This window comes from Chiloscyllium punctatum, chromosome 2 (genome assembly GCF_047496795.1).
Source record: "Chiloscyllium punctatum isolate Juve2018m chromosome 2, sChiPun1.3, whole genome shotgun sequence".
NCBI classification, from domain to species: domain Eukaryota; kingdom Metazoa; phylum Chordata; class Chondrichthyes; order Orectolobiformes; family Hemiscylliidae; genus Chiloscyllium; species Chiloscyllium punctatum.
This window is the reverse complement of record NC_092740.1, coordinates 154,228,150-154,246,436: the sequence shown is the minus strand read 5'-3', so window position 1 is coordinate 154,246,436 and position 18,287 is coordinate 154,228,150. Positions and strand designations below refer to the sequence as shown.

At 41.0% G+C, this 18,287-nt stretch overlaps 1 protein-coding gene across 2 annotated transcripts; it reads left to right on the top strand.

Moving 5' to 3' along the window:
• Window positions 1–2,238: 2,238 nt before the first annotated feature.
• Window positions 2,239–17,771, top strand: vldlr (very low density lipoprotein receptor). Of its 2 annotated transcripts, XM_072590616.1 has the most exons (19): window positions 2,241–2,469; window positions 4,398–4,517; window positions 6,140–6,262; window positions 7,153–7,275; window positions 8,103–8,474; window positions 9,482–9,604; window positions 9,682–9,804; window positions 10,264–10,383; window positions 10,463–10,588; window positions 10,929–11,100; window positions 11,537–11,758; window positions 11,882–12,000; window positions 13,004–13,143; window positions 13,332–13,473; window positions 13,724–13,873; window positions 15,896–15,976; window positions 16,343–16,420; window positions 16,679–16,848; window positions 17,337–17,771. In XM_072590616.1, the coding sequence occupies exons 1-19, from the start codon at window positions 2,403–2,405 to the stop codon at window positions 17,370–17,372; spliced, it is 2,607 nt and encodes an 868-aa protein (XP_072446717.1). In that variant the 5' UTR covers window positions 2,241–2,402; the 3' UTR covers window positions 17,373–17,771. The 2 variants fall into 2 exon arrangements, with proteins under 2 accessions (XP_072446723.1, XP_072446717.1); XM_072590622.1 differs by lacking the exon at window positions 15,896–15,976 and having other exon boundaries at window positions 2,239–2,469.
• Window positions 17,772–18,287: the final 516 nt, after the last annotated feature.

The window sequence follows — 18,287 nt, the reverse complement described above, 5'->3', positions numbered from 1 at the left end:
ACTTAATGTCACTAAGCTTGAAACTTTGCAAACATGACCATTTAATATTTATACTAAGTTTGCAAAATCCTTTACACAGTCTAATTGGTCTCAGGACTGAGTGCCACCATCTCACCCAGGGCAATCAATGAAACTGAGACATTTAGCTAACTTCAATTCTCTTAGACGTGGATTAAAACCGAAAGGACTGCAGATGCTGTCAATCAGAAACAAAAACAGAAGTTGCTGGGAAAGCTCAGCAGGTCTGACAGCATCAGTGGAGGGAAATCAGGGCTAACGCTTTGGGTCTGCTGACCCTTCCTCAGAACTCAGAACTGTTCTGGGGAATGCTCACCAGGCCTGAAATGTTAACTCTGATTTCTCTGCACAGATGCTGCCAGACCTGCTGCGCTTTCCCAGATGTGGAGGAGCTGGTGTTGGTCTGGGTTGGACAAAGTTAAAAATCTCACAGCACCAGGTTTATAGTCCAACAGGTTTATTTGGAAGCTCTAGCTTTCGAAGGACTGCTCCCTTAAAGTTTGTGCGAAGATTTGTAGCTCGGGTGCTTGTTGTTGTGGTTCTGTTCGCCGAGCTGGGAATTTGTGTTGCAGACGTTTCGTCCCCTGTCTAGGTGACATCCTCAGTGCTTGGGAGCCTCCTGTGAAGCGCTTCTGTGATCTTTCCTCCGGCATTTGTAGTGGTTTGAATCTGCCGCTTCCGGTTGTCAGTTCCAGCTGTCCGTTGCAGTGGTCGGTATATTGGGTCCAGGTCGATGTGCTTATTGATTGAATCTGTGGATGAGTGCCATGCCTCTAGGAATTCCCTGGCTGTTCTCTGTTTGGCTTGTCCTATAATAGTAGTGTTGTCCCAGTCGAATTCATGTTGCTTGTCATCTGCGTGTGTGGCTACTAAGGATAGCTGGTCATGTCGTTTTGTGGCTAGTTGGTGTTCCTGGATGCGGATCGTTAGCTGTCTTCCTGTTTGTCCGATGTAGTGTTTTGTGCAGTCCTTGCATGGGATTTTGTACACTACATTGGTTTTGCTCATGCTGGGTACCCAATACACAAATTCCCAGCTCGGCGAACGGAACCACAACAAGCACTGCTCCTTTATCAGGAGCTTTTCCAGCAATTTCTGTTTCTGTCTCTTAGATGTGATCTTGGTACAGCCAATTCCTGACAGGGCTCAAGTTCTCACAAGTGATTAACCTCAGATGCACTTCAGTGCCTGGCATATAGGAAGTGTATTAGTTTTTAGTTTTAATATGTTGAATTGAATATTGTTTTTCTTTAATATCTTGTAACTTAACTGCTGCATTTCCCTACTTTTGTTATGATATAATGTTCACATCTCAATGTAACTTGGTTACTTGGTCTATGACGCATGTTTGATATACATCAGACTACAATGCAGCAATTCATACTTTGGAGGTCTTTTCTCAATAATACTGACACCCAGATGTTGGTTATAAAAAAGGACCAACTCCACAAGCTAAACAATCTTCAGCACTGCATTTCTGCCGAACTGGATTTGTCCAACAATTAAAGTTGAATAAACTTGAATATATTTCTTGAATAAAATACCAGCATTACAGGTACACTGCAAATCGCAAAAAGATGCGAATCTCCGTCTTGTCCATCCAACATCCGATCAATGTTTTGTGCAAGATCCTGTTAATTGTTGGAACTTATCTCTTTCTACAAAATTTTATCTGAAAGTCAAGCGTCAGTAGCTTTCACAAGAAATTGTCTGAGTTTAATAAGACTTAAAGCAAGAGTCTTTCGGTTATTAGCCTAATCAATTTTGCAATCCTATAAACACCTCTCTTATATCGAAGTTGACTTCAGGATATCTGGTCGGAATGGACGAGTTGGACCGAAGAGTCTGTTTCCATGCTGTCCATCTCTATGACTCTACCCAACTTCCCTTCATTTTGAGGTGGGATTATAAATAACCATTCGACCCTTGTACTTTTACCTCGTGTGTACGTGTCTGGAGAGCCCATCTTCCAGCCCGGGCAAATCAGCACGCAAGGGGGGGGGGGGGGAATCATGAACATCACTCCAAAGTCTTTTGTGAGACATTTTCTAATCAGCGGAAGCCTTTCTGTGAGAACCCTGAACCAAATCTATTCCAGCCAGCGGTGAGAACTCATTCAGCAAATGAATTACCACCGTCCCATCAGCACCGGAGTTGCCATGCAGTTATTTAACAAGGTAATTGGGTTAGGAGGTACGCGAGCACCAACCAGTTGTTTCAGAGTAGAGGGAACGCGTTTAAAAGCACGTCCGTGCGTCATCCTGGCGTGTCCGTCTGTTCCTTAGTTCGCTGGAGGGGTTTAAAGGGAAAAAGGAAAATCCTGGTTTTACCCGTAGCATTGGGCGAAACAATCAGCGGCTTGCTGCTGACAGTGGGACGGTGAAATGATTCCTCTCCGTGTGGTTTTGCTGCTGCTCGCAGTGTGTATGTATCAGTGCAGACATGTACATGGTAAGTACTGTGACTCCATTATGTTAAAGCTACACCAGTGCCTGGGGTGAGGAAGCAGGTGGGGAGGGAGAGCAAGGGAAGACAGGCTTTTTTTAAAAAAAAACCTGACCCCAGCCTTAGCTGGTCTTCTTTTGCTCCCTTTGGCTATGGAGCTGAAATAGAGTGCTATCGGAATCGTGACGGGCTACAAATTTTAGATGGAGCTTTTTTTATTGTTGTAACAATCTCTTGCAGGCTTGTACACACTCGCCTGCTGTTGGTTTGTAGTTGATGATTAAAAAGGCACACTCCATAGTGGGAAATGGCTTGGGAATAGTCAGACCTATATATCTAAAATGGAACACAATATTAAAAGGGCAACAGTAAACTGAAGGAGCGATTCACTGACTAAGGGAAATGCTTGGTATTAAAAGCAAATCCAATAACGCATCTCCTCTGACTAAAGGAGAACCTAGCCATTCCAAGATACTGGGCTGCTCTGGTCAGTGGTCTGTGAATGGGTGTGCGGTGTAGTGGCAGGTCCCACTAGCTATCATTGCGCTTTTTTTAAAATTAAAGCGAATTGTTAGCTTCCCAAAGTATAATAGAGCTGACTAGATTCTATAACTTTCCACCCTGAAGTGGCTGCCTCAGAACTCTGAGCATGTGATGCAAGGCTCCGGGAGCGTTGCGTTATTTACTGAATGAATTAGTTTCCTAAACCAACGGCAGCAGGAAACCCACATTAGTGGGCATCCTGGCAACCACAAGCCGGGAGAGCCGTCAGTGGATGGCGTACTCTGCCAAGTGGCGACATTCTTGCAGCTTTATTTGCACCTGTACCCCCTCTCTCTGACGTGAGTCAGGATTTCAGTCCCGTCAACTTGGAATAAGTTAACTTTAAACTGGAGCATCACCCAGTTCACCCCCCTCCCGGGACGGGGAATGTGGTTAAACTTTAGCAGTTCACCCTGGATTCCAGGCTTATCTCTTGTTTGACCTTGGCTTGGGAACGATGATAAAAACGGTCAGGGTTCACTTTCTTTTGGTGTATTCGCGTAACACTGTTCGGACTCTCTCCAATGGAAGAGTGGACTTTTTTCCTCCCTCCCCTCCCTCGCCCCCTCCCTCAAAGCTGTCTAAGAGCGAAACCGTTCCCCTCTCTAGGATCACAGTGCTTCTTGTTAAATGTGCTCTAATTCTGCAGTTGCTGCTGTCCTAGTTGCAGCTGTGACTCAAGCGGCTAGACAGCTTTTTGATCCGGCAGCCAATCAAAGCGATTTCCTCAAATCTTTTGTGGTGATCTTTGAACTGTTAAATACGCGTTTTTAAACCTTGGCAGCGTGAAAGACCTGTCTAGAGTCAGACTAAATGACCTTAATGTCAATATGTTACTGCTTGTTTTAGTCAGGCAGAGCCATACCTAACGTGTGAATACACCCACACGTGGGTGTGTAGGTAAAGGATTTGGCTTGTTTTTCCCCAACTCTGTCTGAATGCTGGTTACAAGGCAAGTTTGTCTTAAGTATCCTGTGTGTTTTCTGGGAGGAGAAACACAGGCATATCAATCCTATCAAAGGAGCTAGAAATCTGACCACAATTGCTTGGCAGGTGGTTTGAAGACCAACATCAATCTGACTGGATAATTCATGTGAGAATTCTTAATTCAGAGCTCTGCCATTCCATTCTAGAATAGAAATGTAACTTCAGGTATTAAACTTTACTGAAGTATAATGCTACCTGACTTTTTATGCCACTTTACCAAAAAGGATGAACTACAACTTAAGTGATCTGCACTCTAGTAAAGTACTTATTATTTTTGCTTCTGTATGATAGTGTATTCTCTGGCTGAATTGCTAAGCCACTCTTAAACTCAGTTGTTTAAGACTTTTTTAACTCTGTAAAGCTGAAGTGCAAAAAAGTTTAAATTGTAACCTCTTTCCTTGGAGGCTCACGTGTATCTTGTGAGGCATCCCAATTCCAGTGCCGGAATGGTCGCTGCATTCCCTCAGTATGGAAATGTGATGGTGATGAAGATTGCTCAGATGGAAGTGATGAAGCTTCCTGTGGTAAGGAACTGAAATACTCCATTGTCAGACTTTAACAACTTGTATTTTGAATTCTAGTCAGTTCATTCTCTAATTTCTAATCACTGTTCCTGTTCAGCATTTTCCAGTATGATGAGCTTTGTCCAACATCCAATGTGAATTAGTCAATCCTAATTCTATCTCTAGCTTCAACACTGTATTATGACTTGCCATTTAAATTGCCTCAATTGTGCCATTTTGGCACAGCTAAAAATTGGCTAACCCTCTTCAGCAATGAACAGGCAACTGAGCTTGGGACATACTAGATTTCAATGTGGATAGGTAAATACCTAAACTGTTTATACTATGGCCTTAAAAGAGGTTTAGTGTAATAACTCTCCTCGTTAAGTAAGACCTTAACTTGATATATCTATTGCCTAAATGTTAAGTAAGCATCACATTCAAGATTGCATGTCCATTGGACTTGATTTTAAAATTTTCCCACTTCATGCTTTGACTTTTTATCCACCTGAAGCCCATATTAGTGAAGATGTAGTCACAACAGTTTATCCCAAACATGCTGTTATGCACAATCTAAGCTAATGTCAGTGCTAACTTGGCAGAAGTCTATTAAACTGCCCAATAACTACCCTTTTATGCTCTAAAGTTTACTAGCAATGACTCCCTTGAGTAGCTGTCACTGTCCTCTATACTACTGTACCTGATATAAGCATTTGTAACTGAATTGCACTGGCATTATTAGCCAAAAACAATGGAGCTACTGTCCTGTAGTCTAGTAGCTGACTAATTCCTGAATTTTCAGGACTGATAGAAGTTAATGCTTCTATCTACATTGACTGACATGGTACTGATCTGTTAAGCCTCAAAGTAGCTGCTTGTAGATCAAAAATGGGAAATAGGACATGCTACCTATCTCTGAACATAACTCCAGGATTTAAAAATCCTAATGTCATGGTTGGTGTCTTCAGCTACCAAGGCCCTGTCACTCTCCATACACTACCCCCTTCAGGTTATCAGATGTTCCTTTTCACCTTGCCACTTTAGTCTGTACTAGTCTAACCACTATCTTAACACAATTTTATGATCTTTCATTCTGGTAACTTTAAATGCTGTATGAGTACTGGCACACTGAAAATTACAAGTTTCTTTTTCCTGTAGGAAAAGCCAGCACATGAGGCTAGATAGTTTGAAACTAAGCCTTAAGATTTTAACCCTTGTTGATCTAGAATAGTGGTACCTTCTTTATTTCTGAATGTGAATAATAGCTGTCACATTGTTATTAATGACTTCTATTGTACAAGGAACAGAGCCCACAATTAACTTTCTTTGGAAGAAATTACAATTGTTTCCCACACCACTAAGTCAGTTAACACTTTCTAAAGATTTCCAGTAGGAAAATCTGTCAACATTCTGGGGTTCTGTCAACAATGTATTTCTTTGTATCTTTGGCTCTAGTCAACTTAGCCATTGAATTAATCATTAGGACCTTTTGTAATAGCAGTTTAAACAAGTGGGATCATTTTGACAAAGGATATATCTAGAGAGAACCTCAGACTTGTGTAACTTAACTCTCATTTACCTAGATTGACTTAAATTTTGATACTCTTCAAATTAAAGATTTGTGTATAAATGGTTTCTCTTAGCCAAGAAAACATGTGGTGCTTCAGACTTTGTGTGCCATGATGGACACTGTGTGCCCAGTAGGTGGCAGTGTGATGGTGATGCAGATTGTGAAGATGGATCAGATGAAAGTCCAGAAGTCTGTCGTGAGTATTAATCCTTGACACTTTTTATACTAGCTGAGACTCTGCTAATGCAGTTGAGAAATTACTCAATTGTCCTTTTCTGATTTCACTATAGTCCTGCTGACTGCAGCTTAGGCATGTTTATTTTGCTTGTTGATCTTGATTTTTAAACTGTTACAATTCAATGTGAATCTTTTCAGTGACTTGATCACATGAACATCCTGAACTTGAACTGGCAAAACCTCAGTGCACATTCTGATTTTCTCAGTCATGAGGTTGCACAGGACATTGTCTCCTCTGGAATACTGTCCAGTTCTGGTCACCCAACTGTAGGAAGGATCCTATCACCCTAGAGGGTTCAGAACACTCCTCCAGTCTGGAGAGCTTAAATTAGAAGCTGGGGACTTGCTCCTCTGGAGCATAGAAGGTTGAGGGGTTTCCTTATGAGGGGTATAGGCAGCTAATGGTGGCTGTCTTCACTCAGAATGGGGGGGGGGGGGCATCTTTTTAAGGTGAGGGGGTTTTGAGGCAAGGCAAAGTTTTCACATGGATGGGGGGGTGGTTTTCATGTGAGATTAACTTTGTGGATGTGGGTACAGTTCCAATGTTGAGGCACTTGCCTAAGTATGCAAATAGGAAAGGCTTGGTGGAATAACTGCCAGAGCAGGCAAGTGGGACTAGTTTGGAATGATGGTCAGCACAGACTGCTGAGACCAAAGGGACTGTTTCTGTGCTGCATGCCTCTATGCTGCTTGTCCCATCCATGGGATGAGTGTTTCATTTGTGCATACAGCATTCACACAAATATTAAGATTTGACTCCAATGTTTCAGCTTTTTTTTTTGAAAAACTTGTTTTCTAACTTGCATGTCAGTAACTAAACAGTACAGCTGAGATACTCCCCTTTTTCAGACATGAGAACTTGTCGGGTCAATGAAGTCAGCTGCAGCTCTGGATCTACTCAGTGCATCCCTATACCCTGGAGATGTGATGGTGAAAGAGATTGTAGTGATGGTGGGGATGAAGCAAACTGTGGTAAGCTGTTAGTCAACTGCAAGTTCTGAAAATAACTCACTGTTTAGACAAACCAGTATATAACCAATGGTGTCCAAGTTTTTGGACTGGACCAAGACAATACTAATAGCAAAAATGAAAAGCCCACACATGGTCTCTTGCAATGACTGGCCACTTTCTTTTAATGCATTTGATCTCCTGCTATTGGATAATTCTAATTGCTCAACCTATTGACAGTTTGTGTTTTCTAAAATGGAAGACTTTTTTGGGGTGGTGGTTGTTTGAGAAACATCAGGGTGGAGGAGGTATGAATGCACTAGGAGGGCAGCTGAGGTGGAAATGCATTAAGCACTTGGATGCCATGCCACTTAATGCTTATCCAAGGCTATGGAGGTTAATGTTTATACTGGCTTCAGTAGTTCAGACCAACCTGATGGGCTGAAGGATCTCTTGACCTCTAGGTCAACTGTAGTAATTACTCATTCCAAACCTCCACTGGGGGCTGACTATACCTAACCCTGCAAAACATTGCCCATTTTAGATTCCAGTATGAAGAAATCAGATTGGCAGAAGCCTGATGCTATTTTAGTCCTTACTGTTTCTTTCTATTCAGTCCACTTCAGGAACTGCCATTCAAATCTATCCCCTTTAGGAGTTGACTTAGCACTATTTCACTAACACAACAATGCTACTGTCTGTGTAGACTCTCTACACTTACAAAGGCTGACTTTGAAATTGTCATTTAGTAGTCCTCCCTGTCTAAAATGTTTAAACTAGCAATTTTTAACTTTGCCTCAGTTTGAGTACATTGAGCAAGCATTTAGTTTCTAGTCCTTTTTCCTCTTCAGGTGCTCTTACTTGCAGTACACAAGAATTTACATGTGCCAGTGGTAGATGTGTTTCCAAGACCTTCGTCTGTAATGGTGAAGATGACTGTGGTGATGGAAGTGATGAGAGAGACTGTGCACCACCCACCTGTGGCCCACATGAATTTCAGTGCAATAGTTCAGAATGTATCCCTCTGCAATGGGTATGTGACAGTGATGTTGACTGTGCTGATCACTCGGATGAATCTCCAGAACGCTGTGGCCATGCACTCATCCCCACTGTAAAATGCTCTACTGGTGAAATCCAATGTGCTTCAGGTGAATGCATCCACCGTAGATGGTTCTGTGATGGAGATGCTGACTGCAAAGATGGTAGTGATGAAGCAAACTGCCGTAAGTAACTTCACATTGGTCTGAATAAGCATCTGACTTCATGAAGAACATGAATTTTAGGGTGCTTTTACAGGGACTTATTCCCAGAAATGGCTCAAATCTGCCATTCACAAACTTATTCACTAAATCTTAAGCCAGAATCACTAGGGGGTCTGTGGTTGATTAAGTCATTGGGCATCAAGTATTCACCTATGACCTAGTGGTAAGGGACAAAATGTCTGACACTGACCTCCTCCTTCATGATTTCAGCCACCCAGTGCAGGTGGTGTAAGGTTCTCCTTCCTTCAATGTCTGTGTTTAACATTTTAGGCAAACTTGTTCTTAGTAGTTTTACTAAGTGGCAACCTCTTCAATTAGGAAGTAACCATGTTTAGTCTGTCCTGATATTACTATAGTTCCTGCAGAGCAGTCTTTAAGTATTTGTCCATACTTATAGTAAACAGTTGTCAGCTCCAATGAAGCTGTCTACCATTGAAACTTAGGCAATGGCTGTGCTCTATTGACATGTAACTGGTGCAGTAGCATTCCTCATTCTCCACTAACAGTCAATGGTCTTGTCACTGTCTTCCTCTGTCACAATGTATCTCAATTGCCTAAGTTTAAACTGACCAACTATCCAAATCTGGATACTTAATGTGACTTACAAAAATGGTAGCTGTTTCAACATGACTAGTGCCACAATACCTTAATCATGCCTCTGCACATGGCAAGCAAAAATACTGGCCCAGCCACACCATGTAATCAAACTTGGTTGCATGATAGTAACAAACAACTTTGTTTCACTGTCAGCATCTCTTCTTTACATTTGCCTAATGGCAGATGTCACTTTTCAATGCTAAAAGCTGACTTTAGTCAATCTGTTCTGTAACTCTAGCACTAAATGGCAATCTGCACACCCTAACATCTGCAATCTATGCAGATTCCCTCCAGTGCATGACTAATCAGTTTTCTAGTGGAAATTCCACCTGTAAGCATCTGTTTGCCAATCTAAAGTTGTCTATTTTTAGCTCCACAAACATGTAGACCAGATCACTTCAGATGTGCTGATGGAAGCTGTATTCATGGAAGCAGGCAATGTAATGGATTTAGAGACTGCCATGATGGTACTGATGAAATCAACTGCAGGAATGGTAAGTGCTGGCTATAACTGTTGCATGCTTCCTAGTCCCAATCTGAACAGTTCTAATCTCCTTCTTTTTTCATTCAGTTTCAGAATGTACTGGTCCAACCAACTTCAAGTGCCACAGTGGAGAATGCATAGATATGACTCTAGTGTGTAATCAGCAGCAGGATTGCCAGGACTGGAGTGATGAACCCCTCAAAGAATGTGGTAAGTGGTGTTTCAGAACTGATTTTAGTTTCTGATTTCAGAATTTTGAATCTACATCATTAATCAGCAACTGGTCTATAACCATCTGACTGACAGACATGGCTTTGAATAAGAATTTGCATCTAACCACTGTACCTTCACCTAAAGAGTGAAACTTGTTTACTTTGGTAAACTAACAGGCCAAAGTCTGATTCAACATTAGCACTGAAAAAACAGACCAGGCAGGGTTTTTGGCTTGTACACAAACTCTCTAGGTACACAAAGCCAGCAATGTTTCAAACTAAAATGTAGTTCTGATAGTTTATGAAGTGACTTTCCATTTTGGAATGGTGTTGGAGCACAATTGCTGCAATAACTAAATATTGCTACTTCAGATAATGTCCACATTAATCAAACTTTCAACTGGGTTCTTGTTTAGCTAATCTGTACATCAAGCTAACAATTGCTTTCCTTTTTTAGACTTCAATGAATGTCTAGTTAACAATGGAGGATGCTCTCATCTCTGCAGAGATCTTGTCATTGGTTATGAATGTGATTGCCCTGCTGGCTTTGAGTTGGTTGACAGAAAAACATGTGGAGGTAAAGAAACTTTATTTAAACAACTTTAAGGGGATTTGTCACTCAATAATCTAATACTTATTGCTAACTTAATCTGCAGATGTTGATGAATGCCAAAACCCTAGTGTATGCAGTCAAATCTGTGTCAACTTGAAAGGAGGCTACAAATGTGAGTGCTATGAAGGATATCAAATGGATCCAGCTAATGGCGTTTGCAAGGCTGTGGGTAAGAAACTGAAATGTCTTCCAGCCAGCAAATTTTCAGCTAGAGTACTAGAAATCTTACCAATTTCAAACTAAGTTTGCTAGTTATTTTTAATGTTTAAACCCAATTTTGTCTTTGACTCTAACAAAATAGATCTTAACAATTTTTGGCCAACCAGCCTTTACCACCTTGGTCAATTTTTCTGCTAAGCCTAGCCCAAGAATTAAGTTCAGAGGAACTTGTGTTCACCTGAAGTTGTACTCTTTTAGTCACATCTTGGCATTCACTTGTATTAAGCAACCTTCTGCAGGTAGTTTGGGTTAGTAAAATGAGCTTCGAATTAAAGACTAATTTCTTACAGGTAAAGAACCTTATTTAATGTTTACTAATCGGCGTGATATCAGGAAAATAGGACTGGAGCACAAGGAGTATACTGAAGTAGTTGAGCAACTGAGAAACACTGTAGCACTGGATGCTGATGTTGCAGAGCAAAGACTCTTCTGGGCTGACTTGGGAGAACGGGCAATTTTCAGGTAACTGCAGTCACCAGCCATCTGATCACAAGACTTTCCCAAATTTGACTTGAATGCCATGTAGCAAGTGACTTTAGCCTCTATGCATGGCACTAAACTGACTTTCCTGGTCTGTAGATACTGTAGTGCTCAATTTCTGAGTTTGCTGTGTGGGATTTTGACCATTTCAGGCTCCACTATTTGAAAATGTTTTTAAATATCCTACAACTCTTGAGCTTACCATCCCATCTAATTTGTCCAGATTTTATTTCTATCAGACTTGAATATTGCCTTAGACAACTAATCTGGGATAGTGTTCCCACTTTAGAAAATTGAGGTGAACAATCACAAGCAAGTAATCTACATGACAAAGGAAGTCTAATGTTAAAGTAGCTAACAGCTGTGTATTAATGCCTTAAACTACACTTTTTCTTACTGTGTTTTGTTTCTTAAACAGTACTTCTCTGGATCAACGGAGTTCAGGTGGCCACTCTAGAATTGCTAGTGATGTCAGAATCCCTGTGGGAATTGCTGTGGACTGGATTTACAAGAACATCTACTGGACTGATCTGGGCTTTAAAAGTATCTCTGTAACCACTTTTGATGGAACCAAAAAGAAGACTCTCTTTGACACTGATCTCAGGGAGCCAGCTTCTATAGTTGTTGATCCACTAAATGGGTACTTAATGTATAAACTAATACAGCATTGCATGTCACAAAGCAGAATATTTTGCCTGCAAGCTACTGACGTAGTTGGTAAATGTTGCTTGTACAAACTTGTGTCTTTAACTTTCTCCTACAGATTTGTTTACTGGTCAGACTGGGGTGAGCCTGCAAAAATAGAGAAAGCAGGAATGAATGGTGTGGATCGACAGCTTTTGGTTAGCAGAGACATCCAATGGCCCAATGGAATTGCACTTGGTAAGTGCACCCTAACAAGGTGACACACAGGAGGCTGCATCATTGAATCCCTATGGTGGAAACGGGTCACTGACCTAACAAGTCCACACTGACCCTCCATATCCCACTACTCTATACTTACCACTGACTAATATACCTACACATTCCTGGGTAACTTTGCATGGCCAATTTGCATAACCTGCACATTTTCAGACAAGAAATCAAGAGCACACTGCACCAAAAGCAAACAGTTGCCCAAGGCTAGCACAGGCAGGGCTAACCACTGCCAGAAACAAGTGCTAGTATGACAGAAGCTTTGCTGTCTGGCAGAAAACAATAGAAATGAGTCCAAGATGGCAGCCAGTAACAAGTGGTGTTCTGAAAAAAATTTGGTATTGGGACAACCTTCACTTTTCAACGAAGGAACTACAGGTATCCTTCCTTTCCAAAGGGAAATGAGCATTGGCAGCTGCAGAAGGATTGGGCAGGTTGGTGGGCAAAAGTGGCAGATGGAGTACAACATGGGAAGTGAGGTCATCCACAAGCTGATTCCTTAAGCAAATCTTCAAGACTTGTTTTGCATTCAGTGTACTAGTCAGATTATTTGGAGCTTTGTACAGTTTTGGGCCCCACTGCCTGTATGTATAGGCCCTAAAATGTTCCAGAGTCTCAATGGTCCAAGAATGAAAAGCTTTTAATGAGACTAGGTTATACTCTGAGCTTAAAATGAGATTTACTCAAGGCCATTCAGTGTTTGTAGGAGGACCTGAGGTCACTCTTTGGAATAAAGACCTCTCTTTTAGAACAGACTTTTGCAGCCAGCATGGTGAATCCATGGACTTTGTCACAGCCTGCTGTGACACTAGGTCATCAGTATTTAAGACTGAGGCTCTTGACCTGCAAAGGTTGCAGACCACATGAAGTTGAGTAACTCATCTCCCATGACCAGCAGAGCAGATGTGATAGGCTGAAGAGCCAAATTCTGCTCCATGTCTTGTGGTCTAATAGTTGCCTTTATCCACAGATCTTGTGAAAAGCCGTCTCTATTGGGTTGACTCAAAAATGCATACACTATCCAGTGTGACCCTAAATGGACAAGATAGAAGAAGAGTGCTCTTGTCACATGAGTTCCTTGCTCATCCATTTGCTGTTGCTGTATTTGAAGTAAGGATTTTTTCTCCCATTAAACACAATTGGCATTATCATGGCATGCTCTGAATAGTGAAGAGCATTAGTAGTGTTGGGCTTTTCCAAGCTAAAGCTTGGTGGCTGCATCACTTGTGTTTTTTAACAATATAACCTAGCCTAATAATAGGCATTTAAGCTGCCTTCACTCACTGTAATCTCTTTAGGACCGTGTCTTCTGGACTGATGGAGAAAATGAAGCTATCTATGGTGCTAACAAGTTCACAGGACAAGAGATGGTGCTGCTTGCTTTCAATCTTAATGAACCACAAGATATCATAGTTTATCATCAACTTGTGCAGCCATCAGGTATGAAACTTAGTGCCTTCTCCCTTCAAATAGAACATCTGCAAAGCAGCAGAACAGCAAACATGCCAACAAGTGTTGCATCAAGGCGGCTGCTACTACCTCAAGTGCCATATCTGAGTTGTTTCCTATATGGGAATCTACCTTAAAGGATTGACTTTGGCTTGCCACACTGAAATGAGCTGAGCTCCAAATATGAACTTGTGGCTAATTTAGGTATATACATTAAACCTGAACTTCATTCTATTAACAGGGACCAACTGGTGCAATGAGAAAGTGAGGAATGGAGGCTGTGAACACATGTGCCTGCCAGCTCCCCAAATTAACAGCCATTCTCCCAAGTACACCTGTGTATGTCCCCATGGTATGGTGCTAGCACAAGATGGTCTACAATGTAAAATAGGTATGCAGGAATTTAACTTTTACTTCTATTTGTCTGTAACTCTCCCAACCTGAACAAAAATGTTCTATAAGCTTATACTTGGCTAGTAAGGCCAGCCTTACTAACTAACCACTCCAAGTGCACCTAGTGCTGTCAAACAATATGGTGGGAGCATGGGCCACTGCAGCTCATTGGCTGCTCCTGCAGATGGTAGCCATGAGTTTCAATCATAGTGCAATCTTAGTTCCTCATCAGCAATTGCAAGTTCACTACACGAAGTAGGTGTTCCATTGCACTGACTTCACTATGGAGTAAAGTGTTCAACATAGGATTTTCCTGAAGACTTGGCCCAACAAAGTTTGACATGATTTGCTAATGACTTTGGTTCTCAAGGGGCCGTTGACTTTCTAGACAAAACAGCATATGCTAGAATCCAAAGTAGACAAGCAAGAGGCTAGAAGAACACAGCAAACAAGGCAGCATCAGGAGGTGACATTGTCCGGTATGTCCATGATTGCATAATGGAATACATACCAGAAACAGGAGATTTCTACCTCCATGCTCTTGGATCACTCCAAGGCTCTTGTCATTCTGATTCTAAACTCAGTATTGAAGTGGTCTAAATTTCAGACCACTTCACTTTCTCTATTGTTTGTCTGTCTGTCTGAGGAGCAGTCACTTGAAATTGACCACCTCCCTGGGCAACATTCTAGTCTGTGCCCTAGAGTTGCTCTAGCAATTGCTAGAGCTTACACTTGCTAAATGTAACTAGTGAGCTGTAATGTCTAATGCCACTGTCCAATAGTTGCAGCTTTTCTCCACTTCAGTTTGAGACTGGCCCTTGTGGCATGAAATTAACTGACCAGTGAATATTACTGGTTTTGAACAGCATGCTGATAACGACCCTTTTGGCATGGTCTCTCATTGCTACAAAATGAGAAATTGCCAACTTGGCTCCTAGCCTGTCTTGGAGTCAGGAATATGGCTTAGTTTCATGCTTCAGCACTGACCAGAATCCAGCTAGCTGCACTGCATGACCCTATCAAACACTCGCTAGAACTCACTTTCCACCCCCAGACTGTTTCATCTACCCTCACCCACTGGTAGAACATTAACTTCCATGGGTTGACTTTGTTCAGTAGTTCCAACATCTGGACTGGCTTAAATGAAACATGACCAGGCCAAGGGTACATCTGTTATCAGCACTCAATAAACAGTCCCTTGGCCATGAGTCATGAGCAGCTACCTGCAGGATGTAGGGGAATTCAAACTACAAGTGCTTCAATGAAGCATTCTTCACTAGCCTAAAAGTCTAAGATTTCAGTCACTATTGCTTGTACTAGCTTGGCATCCATCTTGAATGAGTTAAGTCATGATAGCATTTATGTCCAGATGAGTGAGCTTTTTCCCCATAGCAAAGCCTCTAATTTCTACTGAAATTAAAATCTCCGGTAGCCATTGAGTCTAGTTCAAGCACTGCTAAATGCAACAGTTTCTAGGGTTCAAGCAACTATTTCTAGTGGCATCAAGTCCAAATGACTCTCTGGCTCCAGAAGGCTCCTATCCTCCTGCTAGGAGGATAATGTCACTTTAAGGATGTTGCAGTCTAGTTACAGCAGTTGTAATTCAACTAGGAAACTTTTAAGAATACCCTTTAAACTAACAAGGCTAAAGTTTTTTAGTTTCAGATCAGACTAAAATTTGTTTTGGAGCACTATTTCAGCGCCACTGCTACAAACTTCAAACCCTTATCCCATTCCATACTCTAGACTGAGTTTCTGTGGCAATAGTCACTTGATTCCCAAACTGAGCAGAAGTGATTCTCCAGATTGGCATTCTGGAGCCACAGACCAAGCACCACTTTCTGTTCCATCTACAAACCAGAAGTGGATTAATAATTGGCCTTTAACTCATTTGGTTCTTTCCACTAAACTTCTTTTTAATTATATGCAAATTAAAAATTGCAGTGCCCCAATGTTAGCAATTAACTTGGATGAATAAGCAAGGAAATTTTCTTGACACTCTACTTTTTTTTTTCCTAAGGAACTACAAGTACTGGCCGTGCTCACATTCCACCTTCCTCTGCTTCTCATATAATGTCAACTGTACTTCCAGGCTCTAGAGGTAACTTTCCTTTCTAGTGATGCAGTGTCAACTTGTGCTTCTCTGGCATGAACAGTAAATTACACTGCTACACAGTATTGGCTTGTAGCAATATTTAGATCTGACATTCTAAGGTCAATCTCTACTCCTTGTAGACCCAACTTAAAAACTTTGGCTCATGAACTAACTAGCAGCTCTAATACACACCAGAACCAAGTTTGCTGGTGTCAAAACACTCCAACCTGGTGAGGCCAGTCATTTCCACATGTCCTTGGCACAAAATGGATGAAGTAATTCTGAATTGAGAACTCCCACACTCTTCACATCTCTGTAAAAGTGCATTTTCCCATGTGTACTTGTCATCTGAAGCAATGTCTTGTATCACAGGTACAAATGTGAGTGTTCCACTCCAAGTGAGCCACTTTGAGAAAGGATCAACCACTGTCTGGATTATTATTCCTGTTTGTAAGTAGTTTTTGGACACTTTTCTGCTGTGCAAGGCTTGCATGTGACCTGGCTGAAAGTCATCTGAATCTAATGGACTTCAATATCCCCCCAATAACCTTTTTTAGCCTCCTCCCCGACCCACTGTAGCACTTTGCTTCACATTCATGTTTTTTTAGTCTTCACTGAAGTGACAGCATTAATTTAGTCTGATATTTCAGCCACTTTTTCAGGAGACTAAGTTCAGAACATTCATTGTTTTAACTTTTTTATTTTCAGTGCTTGTAGCAATAGCTTGTGTAGCTGGTTACATTGCATGGCGCAACTGGCAGAACAAGAATACGAAAAGTATGAACTTTGATAATCCTGTCTACTTGAAAACCACAGAAGATAACTTGAACATTGATATCAACAAGCAAAGCCAAGCAGTTGGCCACACTTACCCTGCAGTAAGTAATGTAGCTTTGAAAAATCCATTACCTCAGCTGAAGTAGCTTTCCAATCTATATTGATATTCAGTTTAGAATGTAATTTAAATTCATCCTGTTTTCAAAAGTTTAACTAAAAATTAATTGGCAAGTATCACTGATAGGAGTTATCAATAAGGTAGATGTCAATTTGTTACCAGCTTCCGTAACTGGGAAATAGCTTTGACTTTAAAACCAAGCTACACTTTTTTTTCTACTAAGATAGCAGCTTTTACTAGTCCATTCTTCCCAAAAACAGTTCATTCCTCAAGGGGTGGCATCACTTTGTTTGTTTCCAGTTATAATGTGGCTTTTAAGGAAATGAAACCAATTCCTCCACACAATGTGGTTCCAAACCCCATGCACTTAAGGATCAGTTCCCTCTTACTATATTAGTCTCCAATGTCTTTTAGGCAGTAATTTTGAGCTTGGTGTATAAAAATTGACTTGCATCTTCAATTTTTTTTTAGATCTCCATTGTCAACACCGAAGATGATTCGGCATGATCCTTTGAAGTTTTACTATCAACTAGTTTGATATGCAGCTCTGACCTAATTACCTAAATGACAGCATGTAATATGGGTTTTGAACTATTTTCTATATGTACATAACTTATTTAAAGACTAAAGTCACTGTCATTCCTCTATCTTGCAGTATTAACATTTTCAAGTACTTTTCACAACACCTTGTGGTGAAATGCAGGCTGGTATCTAAAGATACTGTTTATTATTGTATAAACTTGTAAATAAGTCTAGCATTTTGAATACAGATTTTTTGCAATGCCTGGGGTAAAAGGACAATTGCCAAACTGCTGAGTTTGTAAGAATTTTTATATGCCAAATAGGCATTTGTCTAACTTGCCATGCTTCCAATACTGCTAAAAAAAATAAAAACTCATAATTGCATTTGGAATATAGTTGTCTTTTCCACTTGGAACTACACTGCAATTTACACTAGTCTAACTTTACATTGAGGATATGATGATAAATAGGGTGGTTAAAGGTCCATGTGGGTTTAGACTGTTAAAGCCTTTCAAGGTCCCAGCATGTTCCTGACATTCTGCCAATTAGTATGGACTTCTTTAACCCCCAGGAAGTCCAAACTAGTGGGCCTTGCAGGGACTAAGCCTTGTTTTTGCTTAAAACATCCTCAACAGGTAATAGTGCTAGTGATCTGACAGCAGAATACTGCTAGAGAAAACTTTAGGTTGCTAGACCCTGAAATAACTAACACTAGAATAGCAGCAGCATTAGGCAGAAGTTTACTGTTTTAATGGGCAAAAGCATTTTAATGCAACAGGAAGTGACCATTGGAAGAATGGCAGCAAGGTTGAAGTTCAAATATCAAAGGTAAAGACAGTACCATGAGACCATGCAGGTGATCCACTCTAGGTTTTAAAACCTAATGGGAGCTGCTCTAAC

Coding starts and splice junctions, on each gene's coding strand:
- vldlr (XM_072590616.1), top strand. CDS start 2,403: ATGATTCCTCTCCGTGTGGTTTTGCTGCTGCTCGCAGTGTGTATGTAT. Junction 11,759..11,881: donor GTTGTTGATCCACTAAATGG/GTACTTAATGTA, acceptor TTTCTCCTACAG/ATTTGTTTACTGGTCAGACT. Junction 13,874..15,895: donor TGGTCTACAATGTAAAATAG/GTATGCAGGAAT, acceptor TTTTTTCCTAAG/GAACTACAAGTACTGGCCGT.